The sequence below is a fragment of the Rhinoraja longicauda genome, chromosome 26, assembly GCF_053455715.1.
Source record: "Rhinoraja longicauda isolate Sanriku21f chromosome 26, sRhiLon1.1, whole genome shotgun sequence".
NCBI lineage: Eukaryota > Metazoa > Chordata > Chondrichthyes > Rajiformes > Arhynchobatidae > Rhinoraja > Rhinoraja longicauda.
Window position 1 is genome coordinate 23,710,418 of NC_135978.1, and position 17,126 is coordinate 23,727,543.

General features: G+C 43.6%; 1 protein-coding gene across 2 annotated transcripts in view; it reads left to right on the forward strand.

Annotated features, from left to right (window-relative positions):
- ints2 (integrator complex subunit 2) overlaps nucleotides 1-17,126 on the forward strand; it is a 64,141-nt gene that overhangs the window by 21,110 nt on the left and 25,905 nt on the right. For both annotated transcript variants that reach the window (XM_078422238.1, XM_078422239.1), the window contains exons 9-13: nucleotides 1,544-1,669; nucleotides 5,271-5,342; nucleotides 6,258-6,372; nucleotides 10,487-10,555; nucleotides 16,849-16,983. In XM_078422238.1, coding sequence (XP_078278364.1) covers nucleotides 1,544-1,669; nucleotides 5,271-5,342; nucleotides 6,258-6,372; nucleotides 10,487-10,555; nucleotides 16,849-16,983 — 517 coding nt within the window. The remainder of the gene's footprint in view (nucleotides 1-1,543; nucleotides 1,670-5,270; nucleotides 5,343-6,257; nucleotides 6,373-10,486; nucleotides 10,556-16,848; nucleotides 16,984-17,126) is intronic.

The following is a 17,126-nucleotide window of genomic DNA, read 5'->3' on the forward strand; positions in this document are numbered from 1 at the left end:
CCTGCTATGTTCTCTATAACCAACACCAACTGCACACAATTGTTACAGAAACTGTAACCAAAGATCCCTGCTGTGGAAGGAATCCCCTGCAATTCCTCCATTTATCTGTGCCTGCCTAAACTGAACTGAGTATTACTGACTATGCATCCTACTCCACACCTCCAAATATTTGGATGTTCCATTGCTGCTCTTGAGTTAGTGAATCTCAACTTGTTATTTCATGCCAACAAAGAACACAAATTAATCTGGTTTCTTTATCACCATGGCCACAGGTGTGCATTTTCTAATCTATCCTTCCATTATTATCACATTCATCTGATATTCCAAGGCAATTTAGAGATGTTCATTCTTTAGGAAACGGGGCTTCCCCTCTTCCATTATAGATGAGGCTCTCAATAGGGCCTCCTCTCTATCCGGCAGCTCCGCTCTTGCTCCCCCTCCCCCCCATTCGTAACAAGGATAGAGTCCCCCTTGTCCTCCCTTCCACCCCATCAGCCAGCGTATACAACAAATTATCCTCAAACATTTCTGTCACCTCCATCGGGATCCTACTACTGGCCACATCTTCCCATCTCCTCCCCTTTCTGCTTTCCGCAGAGATCGTTCCCTCCGTAACTCCCTGGTTTACTCATCCCTTTCTACCCAAACCACCCCCTCCCCAGGCACTTTCCCCAGCAACCGCAGGAGATGCAACACCTGTCCCTTTACCTTCCCCCCTCAACTCCATCCAAGGACCCAAACAGTCTTTCCAGGTGAGGCAGAGGTTCACCTGCACCTTCTCCAACCTTATCTATTGTATCCACTGTTCCAGATGTCAATTTCTCTACATCGGCGAGACCAAATGCAAGCTTGGCGATTGTTTCGCTCAACACTCTCGCTCAGTCCGCCTTAGCCAACCTGATCTCCCGGTGGCTGAGCACTTCAACTCCCCCTCCCAGTCCCAGTCTGACCTTTCTGTCATAGGCCTCCTCCAGTGTCATAGTGAGGCCCACTGCAAATTGGAGGAACAGCACCTCGTATTTCGTTTGGGCAGCTTACAGCCCAGCGGTATGAACATTGACTTCTCTAACTTTAAATAGCTCCTCTGTCCCTCTCTTCCACTCCCCCTTCCCAGTTCTCCCACTGTCTTCCTGTCTCCACCTATATCCTTTCTTTGTCCTGCCCCCCTGGCATCAGTCTGAAGAAGAGTCTCGACCCAAAACATCACCCATTCCTTCTCTCCAGGGATGCTGTCTGACCCGCTGAGTTACTCCAGCATTTTGTGATACATTTGCCCTGTCCACAGTTTTGGGTTCTACACCCCCCTCCCCCCATTGTTGCCATCGCACATTGCACGATGCATAATATGATTGAAGCACCATTTCCAGTTGCCACCTACAATAATAATAGTTTACACGTCAATTGTTTTAAGTTGCAATGCTATTATTGCACTATTTTGCAGTCTCTAATCCAGTATTCCACAGATTTCCAGCTTTGTGTGTAGATAACTGCATCTTCGTTCTACAGAATCTATCGCATTATTGCATATAATCTTGTCATCTAGGCCCACTGATGAAGAAGCTGAACAACTCCTGCAGCTAATGACAAGCCGTCCACCAGCAACCCCTGCTGGCGTTCGTTTTGTGTCCCTATCGTTCTGCATGCTGCTGGCATTTCCCAGTTTAGTCAGGTAAGTCAAGTCTGTTGTTGGGTCATGTTGCAATACAAGTTACTTAAAGTTACCCATGCAGTTAATTACCTAGTGATCCCTATGATGGAGCAAAATGTATGGTGAGAGCAGAAGTCAGACTTGGCTTCATAGAAAAAATTACAAATTAAGAATTTACTTGGTACAGGTACTTGAGAATTAACCATAACATGGCAAGACTGTACCATCAAGCTGTGAGAAAAGGAAATTGTGAAGGAAAATTAAAAGCACACAACACTGATTGTAACAAAAGGGTGATGGGTTTTGAGGTTTGATTTTAAATGTATATGCTGAGCTAAGAATTTGCCAGCAATTCCGAATTTATCCCCGAATGCTCGTAAAATATCAAGGCAACATGTCAGCATCCACACTCAACAGCTGTTGTCAACTCTGAATGATTAAAAATAGTTTAAACAGATAAGCAGGGAAAGAGATTTAAAGCTAGAATCTAATTATGGGTTTAAAGGACTGCCAAATCACTTATTTTTATAGTTAAGTAGAACCTCCTGATTTGATAATTATCCTGTAATGATTTCTAGCTATGTGATCTCTATATTTTGTTTTCTGCAATTATTGAGTAACTAATAAACGTAAAAGCAGTTTCATATGGGAACAAATAAGGAAAAGGCTGTTTAGATCATTGTATTTATTATTGCAACCATTAACTTGCATTGTCTATGATTGAAGTACCTCCTGCATGTCACAGTAACAAATTAATGACAGAAAAGTGAGTCAATCAGTCCCTGCAAACCTGCACTGTCCCTGCCTGCTTCAGTCTCCACTATTGTTCCCGTACCCAAAAAGCCAAGGATTACTGGTCTTAATGACTACAGGCCTGTCGCACTGTAATCATGGAAACCCTTGAAAGACGTGCTGGCCCACCTGAAAAATATCACAAACCCGCTGATGGACCCCCTGCAATTTGCATACTGGGCAAATATATCAGTGGATGATGCAGTCAACCCAGGCCTGCACTTTTGCAAGGATTTTGTTTGGGGATTTTAGCTCTGCATTCCACACCATTGTGCCAGAGCTACGACACTCCAAACTCTCCCAGTTGACTGTGCCTGAACCTCTCTGTCAGTGGATCACCAACTTCCTGACACACAGGAAGCAGCATGCGAGGCTGGGAAAGTACATCTCGGACTCGTTGACCCTCAGCATAAGGAGCACTGCAAGGCTGCGTACTCTCCCCTCTCCTTTACTCTCTCTACACCAACGATTGCACCTCCACAGACACCTTCTGTCAAACCTCAAGTTTGTGGATGACACCACCCTGTTTGGACTGTTCCAGGATGGGGAGGAATATGCCGACAGGCAGGAAGTGGCACAGGTGGCGTCCTGGTGCCATGGCAACAACCTGGTGCTCAATTCTATTAAGACAGTGGAATTGATTTTAGACTTTAGGAGAGCTCCCCCTCCCCTTCCCCCACTCACCGTCAACACCACAGTCACATCTGTGGAGTCATTTAAGTTCCTTGGAACCATCATCTCCAGGGACCTAAAATGGGAGGCCACCATCGACTCCAAAGTCAAAAAGGTCCAACAAAGAATGTACTTCCTGTGGCAGCTGAGAAAACACAATCTGCCACAGGCAATGAGGGTCCAGTTTTATACTGCCATCATAGAGTCTGTCCTCACCTTCTCCATCATGGTCTGGTTTGGTTCAGCCACCAAGCATGACATCCAGAGGCTGCAGCGCATCGTTCGATCAGCCGAGAAGGTTGTTGGCTGCAATCTTCCCCCCATTGACGAACTGTACACTGCAAGGGCCAGGAAGCGAGTGGTTAAGATCATCTCTGACCCCTCTCACCCTGGCCACAAACTCTTCGAAGCCCTTCCCTCTGGGAGGCGACTCCAGACTGTCAAAGCAGCCACAGCCAGACATAAAAACAGCTTTTTCCCATGAGCAGCAGCTCTACTCAACAGCCAAAAGTCTGTAGCCTCCATTAGTTCTGGTATTTTATTTTATTCTTCACATGTTTAAATTATAATGTTTTATTTTTAATTGTCGACTGCATATCGTGTTGTTATCCTTTCGAGCAAAGCACCAAGGCAAAATCCTTGTATGTATCCATACTTGGCTAATAACATTGATTAAATTCATCATTCTGGTGTGAGAATCATCCAGTTTTCATAAGATCATAAGTGATAGAAGCAGAATGAGGCCATTGGGCCCATCAAGTCTACTCTGCCATTCAATCATGGCTGATCTATCTCACCCTCCTAACCCCATTTTCCTGCCTTCTCCCCATAACCTCTGACACCTGTACTAATCAAGAATCTTATCTATCTCTACCTTAAATATATCCACTGACTTGGCCTCCACATCCTTCTGTGGCAAAGAATTCCACAGATTCACCTCTGACTAAAGAAATTTCACCTCATCTCCTTCCTAAAAGAATGTCCTGTAATTCTGAGGCTATGACCTCTAGTCCTAGACTCCCACTGGTGGAAGCATCCTCTCCATATCCACGCTATCCAAGCCGCTGACTATTCTGCACGTTTCAATGAGGTCCCTCCCACCCTCATGCTTCTAAACTCCAGCGAGTACTGGCCCAATGCCAATGTGTACTCATACAGTCATCATATGTTAACCTACTCATTCCTGGGATAATTCTTGTAACCTCCTCTGGACCCTCTCCAGAGCCATAGAAACATAGAAAATAGGTGCAGGAGTATGCCATTCGGCCCTTCAAGCCTGCACCGCCATTCAATATGATCATGGCTGATCATCCAGCTCAGTAGCCTGTACCTGCCTTCTCTCCATACCGCCTGATCCCTTTAGCAAAAAGGGCCACATCTAACTCCCTCTTAAATATAGCCATTGAACTGGCCTCAACTACCTTCTGTGGCAGAGAATTCCACAGACTCGCCACTCTCTGTGTGAAGAAATGTTTTCTCATCTCGGTCCTAAAAGACTTCCCCCTTATCCTTAAGCTGTGACCCCTGGTTCTGGACTCCCCCAACATCGGGAACAATCTTCCCGCATCTAGCCTCTCCAACCCCTTAAGAATTTTATATGTTTCTATAAGATCCCCCCTCAGTCTTCTAAATTCCAGCGAGTACAAGCCCAGTCTATCCAGTCTTTCCTCATATGAAAGTCCCGCCATCCCAGGGATCAATCTGGTGAACCTTCTCTGTACTCCCTCTAAGGCAAGAACGTCTTTCCTCAGGTTAGGAGACCAAAACTGCACACAATACTCCAGGTGCGGTCTCACCAAGGCCCTGTACAACTGCAGCAGAACCTCCCTGCTCCTGAACTCAAATCCTCTTGCTATGAATGCCAACATACCATTCGCTTTCTTCACTGAGCCAGCACATCCTTCCTCAGATAGGTGCCCAAAATTGCTCACAATATTCCAAATGCAGCCTGACCAGCGCCTTGTTGAGCTTCAGCATTACATTCCTATTTTTGTATACAAACCCTCTCGCAATAAATGCCAGCAATGCATTTGCTTTCTTTATTACTGATTCGATTTACAGATTAACTTTATGGATACTATTATTGAGAATGAAAAAAGACTAATCATACAAATTTGAGCCTGGTGTTCAGACTTTCGTACTTAAATTTTGTTTCTAGCACACCCGAACAGGAGCAAATAACAGTGATGTGGTTAAGCTGGATGATCAGGGAAGAAGCATATTTTGAAAGGTAAGATTAACTGTTGTCTCAATGTTTTCAATTTAATTTTCATAATATCTTTACAATTTACAAATTAAATCAGATCTTGGGTTAAAACTCCCATTTGGCCCAGAGACAAGGTGATGCAACTTTAACAAAATGACTACATCTTTCAAAATGGTTCTAGGGTTTTGCAATTCAGATATCAATTTTTACATATTTATGCTTTGAAACAATGTTGCTGCACCATTTTTGCAAAAAAATAATCGAGCACCACTTAGATGAACCATAAAACTAATGCCAAATCTGTCCTGTCAGTTAGAATTATTTTTAAAATATCAATGAAGCACAAAAGATGATGTGGATATATCACTTTGCTGGGCCAGATCTTGTTCTGTGTGAATTGGCTGTTGCTTTTCTTATGTTCTAAAAGTAAGTATGTTCAAATGTAATTTGCTGATTAAAGTCCTTGGGTTGTGGGTGGGTTCTTCATCAGTGCAAGCACTTTTTTTTTTAAGAGGCCAGAAAATCAAATGTCTGTCCAATTCTGAAGTTTCCTCTTCTGGTTTTGAGATATTTGTCCATTTCAGCAATGACAAATATGCAGTGCTTTTGATATTTCAAGGCTCCCAAAATAATTATGCAATGCATTTGAGATAGTCAATTCCCACACTGTTAGTGAAGTTCTAGGAGCAGCCTCGTAGTGTGTCTCACAACTTCAGCATTTGATGAGAAGGAATGGAGCACCAAAATTGGGGGAGTGGAGAGAAGTGCAGGGAGAAGAAGTAATTATGTAGAATGATTTTTTTAGATCTGTCAGAACAGGTTGGAAATTAGATCATGTTTTGTCACACTGTTCTCTAGTCTCTCCTTCCACAATGACAGGATAATGCTTTCCCCAATTAGATGGGGGAAATTGATACTGTTTTCTTATTTATGTTTCAGTACTACAGGAGTCTCTGCTTCGTTCGGTGAGATGCTGCTTTTGGTTGCAATGTATTTCCATAGCAACCAACTTAGTGCCATCATCGACTTGGTGTGTTCAACTTTGGGTATGAAGGTAAATTATTTTTCCATTGTATGTTTAGGTCAAGCAGTTGAAAGCATTTACTCTTTAGCTAAAGGTTTCTTTTTTAGAACAAATATTTTAAAGATATTCACTATGGATGCACAAGCACCTTATTTAGTTGGGTTGTTCATCACGTAGGTGATCTGATTCACACTGCAGATACGATCATCACCAGGGCATAAACGAGAGGTTGCAGACCAATGATTACTCCATCTGGGGAGGTAATCATCTTCTATTAGTCACTCGGGTGTGATGTTGTTCCAACTGAACTGAGGCTTGAAGTTCGCTGTGAGCATAAATCATTATTGGTGGGAAAATGTTGTATTTAACCATACACTGGCAACATCGCCCAACTCTTTCTATTAGATGTTGGGGGTTATGGGGAGAAGGAAGAAGCATGGGGTTGAGAGGGAAAGATTGAATGGCAGAGTAGACCTGATGGGCTGAATGGCCTAATTCTGCACCTATGACTTTATGACCTTTTGAACAATGTGGCTTCCTTTATATCAGTGAGCACAGACTAGGCAATCGCATCGCTGAACACTTGCGATCGGCCTGCAAGGCCTGCTGGATCTCTTGGTTGCTCACCATTTTAACTCCCATTCCCAATCTGATCTTTCTGTCCTTGGCTTCCTCCATTGCCTGAGTGAGGCCACTTGCAAAATGAAGGGACAGCACCTCTTCTTTGGCTTTGGTAACCTAATGAATTTGAATTCTCCAATTTTAGGCAACTAATCTGCAACTAGCCCATCCTCTCTTCCCAGTACCCCACCTGGATTTGCACTAATTTCTCTCCTTCCCCCACCACTTACACCTATATTTCTCCCCCTGGCATCACAATCTATACCTCTTCTATCCTTATCTCAAACTTTTTGTCTTTTAATATTTGGCCTTTGTACAACCATCTCACAATCAGAACACCCCCCCCCCCCCCCCCGGCCTGCATCTACCTGTCACTTGTTAGGGTTTGTCCTGCCCCCATCTCTTTTCCAGCTTTCTTCACCACCACCCACCTCCACCCCACCGCAATTGGTCTAAAGAAGGGTTCTTGCCCGAAACATCATTTTGCATTTATATTGCACCTTCGGTAAAATGAAATGTGGGGTGTCAGTGAAGACAAGACTAATGGGTTGTTAAATGAGGTGAAATAGCATACGGGTCACAAGAAGTTGCACAAGGTCAAGTTTATGAATATTAGATGATGGGAGGATAGCATAATAATATTAACTTATTTTTTGTCTCCACCTGATGTGCTGGAAATTTCCAGCATTCATTTTTGGTTGCAGCTTTCAGGGACAATTTATACTTGCATTTCATAAATTTCACATACTCTCCTGTTTTACCGTCTCTAATTTATTCTCTTAATTTATAAACCAGGTGGTTCTAGGGTCTCTCCGATCATTGTTTAGTTCACCTTATTCCAACCCACAGGCAGAAACTAAAATCTGCTAAACCTGTGGTCAGAACAACGAAAAGGTGGACAAGCGAGGGCATTGAAAAACTACAGTCCTGCTTTGACTGCACTGATTGGAATGTGTTCAGGGAAGCAACCACAAGCCTCAATGAGTACACATACACTGACATCCTATGTCAGCTTTTGCGAGGACGGTTGCATTCCCATGAAGACCCGGATCTGGTTCAACAACAACAAGCCCTGGTTCACAGCAGAACTCAGACAGCTCCACCAGTCAAAAGATGAGGCCTACAGGAGCGGGGATACAGACTTCTACAAGCTGAGAAGAGAAATCAGAGCTACCAAGGAAAGGTACTCTGAGAAGCTGAGGATGCAAGTTCTCAGCTAATGACGCTTCAATTTGGAAGGGCTTGCAAGAAATCATCAGGTACAAGAGGAAAACCCCACGCTCCTTGGACAATTGTCAGCTGACCAACGACCTGAACGAGTTTTACTGCAGGTTCGAGAAACAGAAACATAATCCTGGGACCCCACCCCCAATCACCACTTCGCACGTACTCAAAGACCGACTCCAGTTTGCAAAAACTGGATCCGTCCCCACCCACTCCTCCCCAAGCAGCAATTCACAGTTTAACAATAGAAATTGCAGAGGTGGAGAGGCTATTCAGAAAACAAAAAAGCTGTAAATCTCCAGGACCGTACAATGTTTCCCCCTCCACCCTAAAGCTCTGTGCCAAACAACTGGCATTTTCAACCAGTCCCTGCAAACCTGCACTGTCCCTGCCTGCTTCAAGGTTTCCACTATTGTCCCTGTATCCAAAAAGGCAAGGATCACTGGTCTTAATGACTACAGGCCTTCGCACTTATCTCTGTAGTCATGAAGACCTTTGAAAGACTTGTGCTAGCCCAGATGAAAAACATCACAAACCCCCTGCTGGATCCCCTGCAGTTTGCATATAGGGCCAATAGATCGGTGGACGACGCAGTCAATCTAGGCCTGCACTTCATCCTCCAGCACCTAGACCGCAAGGGGACCTATGCCAGCATTCTGTTTGTGGACTTTAGCTCTGCTTTTAACACCATTGTGCCAGAGCTACTAAACTACAAACTCTCCCAGCTGACTGCCTGAACACCTCTGTCAGTGGATCATCAACTTGCTGACGGACAGGAAGCAGCATGTGAGGCTGGGAAAGCACATCTTGGACCCTCAGCATAGGAGCTCCGCAAGGCTGCGTACTCTCCCCTCTCCTTTACTCTCTCTACACCAACGACTGCACCTCCACAGACTCCTCTGTCAAGCTCCTCAAGTTTGCGGATGACAAAACCCTGATTGGACTGATCCAGGATGGGGAAGGGTCTCGACCCGAAACGTCACCCATTCCTTCTCTCCCGAGATGCTGCCTGACCTGCTGAGTTACTCAAGCATTTTGTGAATAAATCGATTTGTACCAGCATCTGCAGTTATTTTCTTATACAGGATAGGGAGGAATCTGCCTACAGAGGGGAAGTGACACAGCTGGCGTCCTGGTGCCATCACAACAACCTGGAGCTCAATGCTCTCAAGACAGTAGAACTAATTGTAGACTTTCAAAGAGATCCCCCTCCCCTCCCCCCACTCACCATCAACAACACCATAGTCACATCTGTGGAGTCATTTAAGTTCCTTGGAACCATCATCTCCAGGGACCTTAAATGGGGGGCCACCATCAACTCCACAGTCAAAAAGGCCCAACTGCGGCAACTGAAGAAACACAATCTGCCACAGGCAATGATGGTCTAATTCTATACTGCTTTGACAGTCCGGAGTCTCCTTCCTTGAGTCCGTCCTCACCTTCTCCATCATGGTCTGGTTTGGCTCAGCCACCAAGCACGACATCCGGAGGCTGCAATGGATCGTTCGCACAGCTGAGAAGGTTGTTACCTTCCCCCCATTGACGAACTGTACACTGCAAGGGCCAGGAAGCGAGCGGGCAAGATCATCTCTGACCCCTCTCACCCTGGCCACAAACTCTTTGAAGCCCTTCCCTCTGGAAGGAGACACCGGACTGTCAAAGCAGCCAGAGCCCGACATAAAAACAGCTTTTTTTCCACGAGTGATAGTTCTACTCAATAACCAAAGTCTGTAGTCTCTTTTTTGCTCTGGTTTATTTTCACCAAGGCACTTTCCTTGTATATGCATACTTGGCCAATAAACATTCATTCATTCATTCTTTAAACATCATTATTATCTGGGCAACACTAGCCTCGCTCTAACAGAGGTATTCCCTTTGTCATATCAATCCTTTCCCAACCCTCTCTGCAACTTAAAATTTACTTCTTTGCTCATTTTTCCAGTTCGAAATTAGGTTTTTTGACCTGGAACATTAACTCAATTTCTAGCTGGGCATTTTGTAGTATTTTCTGTTTTATTTCCAATTTGCTGCACTTGCTGTTATGATTTTGTTTTTCTCTCTTGGAGTAAATTAATCTTACACTACAGCAGGACTGTAGGGTAAGACAGCAGAGAAGTGTTTCGCTGTTGTGTAGGTTAGAAATTCCATCAGATAAAAACAAAAAAATGCCCTTAAATATTAACTATGTCGATTTCAGTTGTTTGGAGATGAAGTTTTAAGGCTGTTTTCAGGCCAAAGATTACCTACCTGTTCTTTATTGTTAGAAGACTTTATTTTTGCTTTCTTATTTATTTCTTAGATTGCAATTAAGCCAAGCTCGCTGAATAGAATGAAAACCATTTTCACACAAGAGATATTTACTGAACAGGTGGGTTTGCATATTTACCTTTAACGTTTATTTCACTTTACTTGTCTTGAAACTTTCATTCTGTTTGCTGATGACCTAGAGAAGTTTCATTTGCACGTCTCTTCACAGATCATTCATCGCATCTCACAAAAATATTCCAACTATGACCACTGTTGCTTTGTGAGAAAATATGGCCACCATTTTATACCCCATATAGCAATAAATTGGCTAACCAGTTTACTTTTGTTTTAGTTGAAGGATTAACACCCAGAGACAAATGCGCTTGGAATGGTGCCACAGAGGATGGCATTAAAGTGTAATTAACTTAACTTTTTCTTCCTCACATGCACTATATTGCTGCTCTGATAAGCACTGAACCACAGATTCACCACAGATCATGTTCAATCCCAGTCTATTTAGAGTTACAGTGCATTCAGAAAGTATTCAGACCCCTTCACTTTTTCCACATTTTGTTACATTACAGCCTTATTTTAAAATGCATGAAAAAAAAATTATCATCAATTTATACACAATACCCCAGAATGAAGAAGCAAAAACAGGTGTTTACAACATTTTGCAAAGTAATTAAAAAGAAATAACTGAAATATTACATTTACATAAGTATTCAGACCCTTTGCTATGACACTCAAAATTCAGCTTGGGTTCATCCTGTTTCCATTGATTATCCTTGAGATGTTTCTACAACTTGATTGGAGTCCACCAGTGGTAAATTAAATTGATTGGACATGATTTGGAAAGGCACACACCTAAGGTCCCACAGTTGACAGTGCATGTCAGAGCAAAAACCAAGCCATGAAGGTGAAGAAATTGTCCGTAGACCTCCGAGACACGATTGTGTCGAGACACGGATCTGGGGAAGGGTATAAAACAATTTCTGCAGCATTGCCGGATCCCGAAGAGCACAGTGGCCTCCGTCATTCTTAAATGGAAGAACTTTGGAACCACCAGGACTCTTCAAAGAACTGGCAGCCCAGCCAAACTGAGCAATCGGGGGAGAAAGGCCTTGGTCAGGGAGGTGACCAAGAACCCGCTGGTCACTCTGACAGAGCTCCAAAGTTCCTCTGTAAAGATGGGAGAACCTTCCAGAAGGACAACTATATCTGCAGCACTCCACCAATCAGGCCTTTATGGTAGAGTGGCCAGACGGAAGCCACTCCTCAGTAAAAGGCATATAACAACCCACTTGGAGTTTGCTAAAAGGCTCTCAGACCATGAGAAACAAGATTCTCTGGTCTGATGAAACCAAGATTGAACTCTTTGGCCTGAATGCCAAGCGTCACATCTGGAGGAAACCAGGCACCGCATATCCCCCGGCCAATACCATACCTACGGTGAAGCATGCTGGTGGCTGCATCATGCTGGGGATGTTTTTCAGCGGTAGGATCTGGAAGACTAGTCAGGATCATGGGAAAGATGAACAAAGTACAGAGAGATCCTTGATGAAAACCTGATCCAGTGTGTTCTGGACCTCAGATTGGGGTGGAGGTTCACCTTCCAACAAGACAATGACCCTAAGCACACAGCTAAGACAACGCAGCTAAGGCTTTGTGACCAGTCTGTGAATGTCTTTGAGTGGTCCAGCCAGAGCCCGGACTTGAACCGATCGAACATCTCTGGAGGGACCTGAAAATAGCTTTGCATCGATGCTCCCCATCCAACCTGACAGAGCTTGAGAGGATCTGCAGAGAAGAATGGGAGAAATTACCCAAATACAGGTGTGCCAAGCTTGTAGCGTCATACCCAAGAAGACTTGAGGCTGTAATCGCTGCCAACGGTGCCTCAACAATGTACATAAGTAAATGGTCTCTGAATACTTATGGAAATGTGATATTTCAGTTATTTCTTTTTAATTACTTTGCATAAATTTCTAAACACCTGTTTTTGCTTTTTTATTGTGGGATATTGTGTGTAGATTGATGATAAAAAATGATTTTAATCTATTTTAAAATAAGGCTGTAACATAACAAAATGTGGAAAAAGCGAAGGGGTCTAAATACTTTCTGAATGCACTGTACGTCATCTGTTCTAGGACAAAAGCACGTTCCAGCTTTTTGCAATCCTGGTGGCAATTGGCCAGGATTTTTGCATATGATTTCCATGCAGTAAATTTCGAATGAAATGTGTGTATGTACGGTCATTAGGTGAAGGTAGTATCTTACCTGCTAATGGTTCCCCATGTCTTCCTGTCTCCACCTATATCCTTCCTTTGTCCCGCCCCCCTGACATCAGTCTGAAGAAGGGTCTCGACCCGAAACGTCGCCCATTCCTTCTCTCCTGAGATGCTGCCTGACCTGCTGAGTTACTCCAGCATTTTGCAAATAAATACCTTCGATTTGTACCAGCATCTGCAGTTATTTTCTTACACTACCTGTTGCTCCACTGCGATTTCTCTTCAAGGTTTGTCCACTTTGAAGAAGTTCTCCGACGAGGGTTTAGCAACATGCTCTCTCGCTGCTCCCCCTCTGTGATTTCTCGTGCCCTCCTGCTCTACGACCACATTTTGACCCAGACTCTCTCTCCAACTTTAGATAGTTCCTCTGTCCCTCTCTTCCCCTCCCCTTCCCAGATCTCCCAATGTCTTCCTGTTTCCACCTTTATCCTTCCTTTGTCCCGCCTCCCCTGACATCAGTCTGAAGAAGGGTCTCGACCTCGAAACGTCGCCCATTCCTACTCTCCTGAGATGCTGCCTGACCTGCTGAGTTACTCCAGCATTTCGTGAATAAATACCTTCGATTTGTACCAGCATCTGCAGTTATTTTCTTACACCATGTAAAGGACAGTCATTTGAGAAAAATACCAGCCAACTGCTATGGAGATGCACTCTAGCAGGGAACAGGTGATGCAAAATTGGAGGAAATATTCACAGTTGCTAATCAAGCAGAAGCAGTCATAGAACATAGAATATGACTAATCATGATTAGTCATAGAATAGTATAGGTGGGTGAATCTGGCATTACGCTTGCTTGTGTGGGGGAGGCAGAGTTTGGCTTGCACACAAACTAAATGAAGATACATTTATGAAACAGACTTAATTTTTTTTCACCCCTAATAGATTTATATTTTTACAATTTGGGCAGTCTGGATGCGGCAAAGTGCCTTCTTTTGTAGCAATGATCCCTGAGCTGCTGTATGTTGTGTGAGACGCCAGCCAAGCAAGATTATGTATCTTATTGGTGATCGTTAGCCACTCGTGCCTTCACCTCTACCATAGGCTTCAGAGTTAGAACTCTGTGCTCCCTTTTTTTAACCTTAAAATACAAAATAAAATCCCTCAGTGCACGTTTGAAAATAAGAGAATGTATTTGGTCCTTTTGTTTGCTCCTTGGTTTAGTAGAATGTCCAGGTTTTGAGAGAGTTTCATTTCACACACACATCGACATTATGTGTAGCAATAGTTCATCCCGCTAGCTACTGGCGAATAATCTCAGCAGTTCTTGAAACCATGATCAGGAATTTGGCAAGAAATACTTAGCAAATCAAGAAGCCTCTGTACAGAACAGAGGAGCAAGAAATGGCACAGACATGGCTAAAAGCCATTTTAATCATGTTTGGTGCAGCCAACCCAGACTCCCTCAGCTGCTTCAACTAATTTCCTCCCGTGCTGTTTCCCGTAAGAACTCCATTCCGTTCTCCCCAAGTCTCTGTGTATATGTTATGGATTTACGAAGGGGAAATCATGCTTGACAAATCTACTGGAATTTTTTGAGGATGTAACTAGGAAAATTGACAAGGGAGAGTCAGTGGATGTGGTGTACCTCGACTTTCAGAAAGCCTTCGACAAGGTCCCACATAGGAGATTAGTGGGCAAAATTAGGGCACATGGTATTGGGGGTAGGGTACTGACATGGATAGAAAATTGGTTAACAGACAGAAAGCAAAGAGTGGGGATAAATGGGTCCCTTTCGGAATGGCAGGCAGTGACCAGTGGGGTACCGCAAGGTTCGGTGCTGGGACCCCAGCTATTTACGATATACATTAATGACTTAGACGAAGGGATTAAAAGTACCATTAGCAAATTTGCAGATGATACTAAGTTGGGGGGTAGTGTGAATTGTGAGGAAGATGCAATAAGGCTGCAGGGTGACCTGGACAGGTTGTGTGAGTGGGCGGATACATGGCAGATGCAGTTTAATGTAGATAAGTGTGAGGTTATTCACTTTGGAAGTAAGAATAGAAAGGCAGATTATTATCTGAATGGTGTCAAGTTAGGAGGAGGGGGAGTTCAACGAGATCTGGGTGTCCTAGTGCATCAGTCAATGAAAGGAAGCATGCAGGTTCAGCAGGCAGTGAAGAAAGCCAATGGAATGTTGGCCTTCGTAACAAGAGGAGTTGAGTATAGGAGCAAAGAGGTCCTTCTACAGTTGTACCGGGCCCTGGTGAGACCGCACCTGGAGTACTGTGTGCAGTTTTGGTCTCCAAATTTGAGGAAGGATATTCTTGCTATGGAGGGCGTGCAGCGTAGGTTCACTAGATTAATTCCCGGAATGGCGGGACTGTCGTATGTTGAAAGGCTGGAGCGATTGGGCTTGTATACACTGGAATTTAGAAGGATGAGGGGGGATCTTATTGAAACATATAAGATAATTAGGGGATTGGACACATTAGAGGCAGATAACATGTTCCCAATGTTGGGGGAGTCCAGAACAAGGGGCCACAGTTTGAGAATAAGGGGTAGGCCATTTAGAACGGAGATGAGGAAGAACTTTTTCAGTCAGAGGGTGGTGAAGGTGTGGAATTCTCTGCCTCAGAAGGCAGTGGAGGCCAGTTCGTTGGATGCTTTCAAGAGAGAGCTGGATAGAGCTCTTAAGGATAGCGGAGTGAGGGGGTATGGGGAGAAGGCAGGAACGGGGTACTGATTGATAGTGATCAGCCATGATCGCATTGAATGGCGGTGCTGGCTCGAAGGGCTGAATGGCCTACTCCTGCACCTATTGTCTATTGTCTATTGACAATGCCACCTTTCACAGCACTGCTTTGCTAAGTCTTCCATTTCCTCAAAATCTGTTTCCTCCCAGAATGATTGGCAAGACACTCAACCACATTTGTTCTATTTCCTGCACTTCTGATCTCTTGCTGTCACACTCAGAACAAGGATAGAGTTCCCTTTTGTGTCACTTTCCTACCCACCAGCAGCCACATTCTCTAAAATGATACCACCATGATGCCTGAGATCACTCGTCCAGCTCCTCAAGTACCCATTTGTTTTTTGAGGCAACCATTCCATGCAACCACAGGAGATGCAACACTTTCTCCTTTGTATCTCAAGCATTTGTACTCACAATGTGGTTTCCTCTTCTTTGGGGAAATCAAACTGCATTTTGTTTTTCCTTTTTCGTTCAGTGCAGCTTGAAAGAATAGCACTTTATTTTCAAACTAGGCATCTTATGTCCTTTAGAATAGAACATTGCATTAAAAACAGAAAGTAATAGAAATAATCAGTAGGTCAGACAGCATAAGTGGTAAGGAAGTGGTTGGAATTTCTGTTGAAATGACTTTTCATCAAAACTGACCTGAGCATTTCTAGTATTTTGTCTTTATTTCAGATTTCCAGCATCTGCAGAATTTTGCTTTTGAATTGAATGTAATAATTTCAGGCAATCGGTTAACTTTTTTGCATCTCCAGAATTTGTTTGGTTTTCATTTTCTGATGTTTCAGATTTCACTTGCCTTCTATTCGTATCTCTCCAGAAATATCTTTATTACCTTCTTTCAGTGACGGCACTGCCACCACATGCATTCAATCACTCGAAGATAGACACAAAATGTCAGAGTAACTCTGCGGGACCGGCAGCATCTCTGGATGGAAGGAATGGGTGACGTTTCGGATCCTGAGTTACTCCAGCATTTTGTGTCTATCTTCAGTGTAAACCAGCATCTGCAGTTCCTTCTTACACCAGTCAATCACTCATATGCTCCACCAAGTTACAGGTTTCCCCTTTCTTTTGCTTCCTTTCACACCCCTCCCACTCCCGCTACTTTACACGCAGATGTGTGCACATCCCTGTAAATTTAAACTTTTTTTTCTATCTTGCCCAAATTCTCATGGTAAGTAATCAACCTTAAATGTTAACTTTTTCTCTTTCCAAGGTTTCTGGCTGACCCGCTGAATATTTCCAACATGTTCTGTTTTTAATTCGGGAATTTGGTATTGGGAAGAATGACGAGTAGAAATCGCTTTCCTACTATTGTACTATAATATAGTGTGTCGGTTAAATTTTGATACAGAGAACTTGAACTGTGAATAATAAATTCAGTGATGTGCTTGTTACAGCTTATCGTTTGTTCTAATTTAGGTAGTGACTGCCCACGCTGTGCGAGTACCTGTTACCAGTAATCTGAGTGCCATCATCACTGGGTTCCTGCCCATACACTGTATTTACCAGCTGTTAAGAAGTCGTGCTTTCACCAAGCACAAAGTTTCTATCAAGGTACTGAATTATTTTTTGCTTGCATTTAGTGTATTCAAAAATGTGATTTATTGTGGACAATATGATCGCAGTTTGAACATGGATGGTTGTTGTGAACAGTGCTTGTAGCACCTTTAATATCCCCAGATGCACACAGGTATATA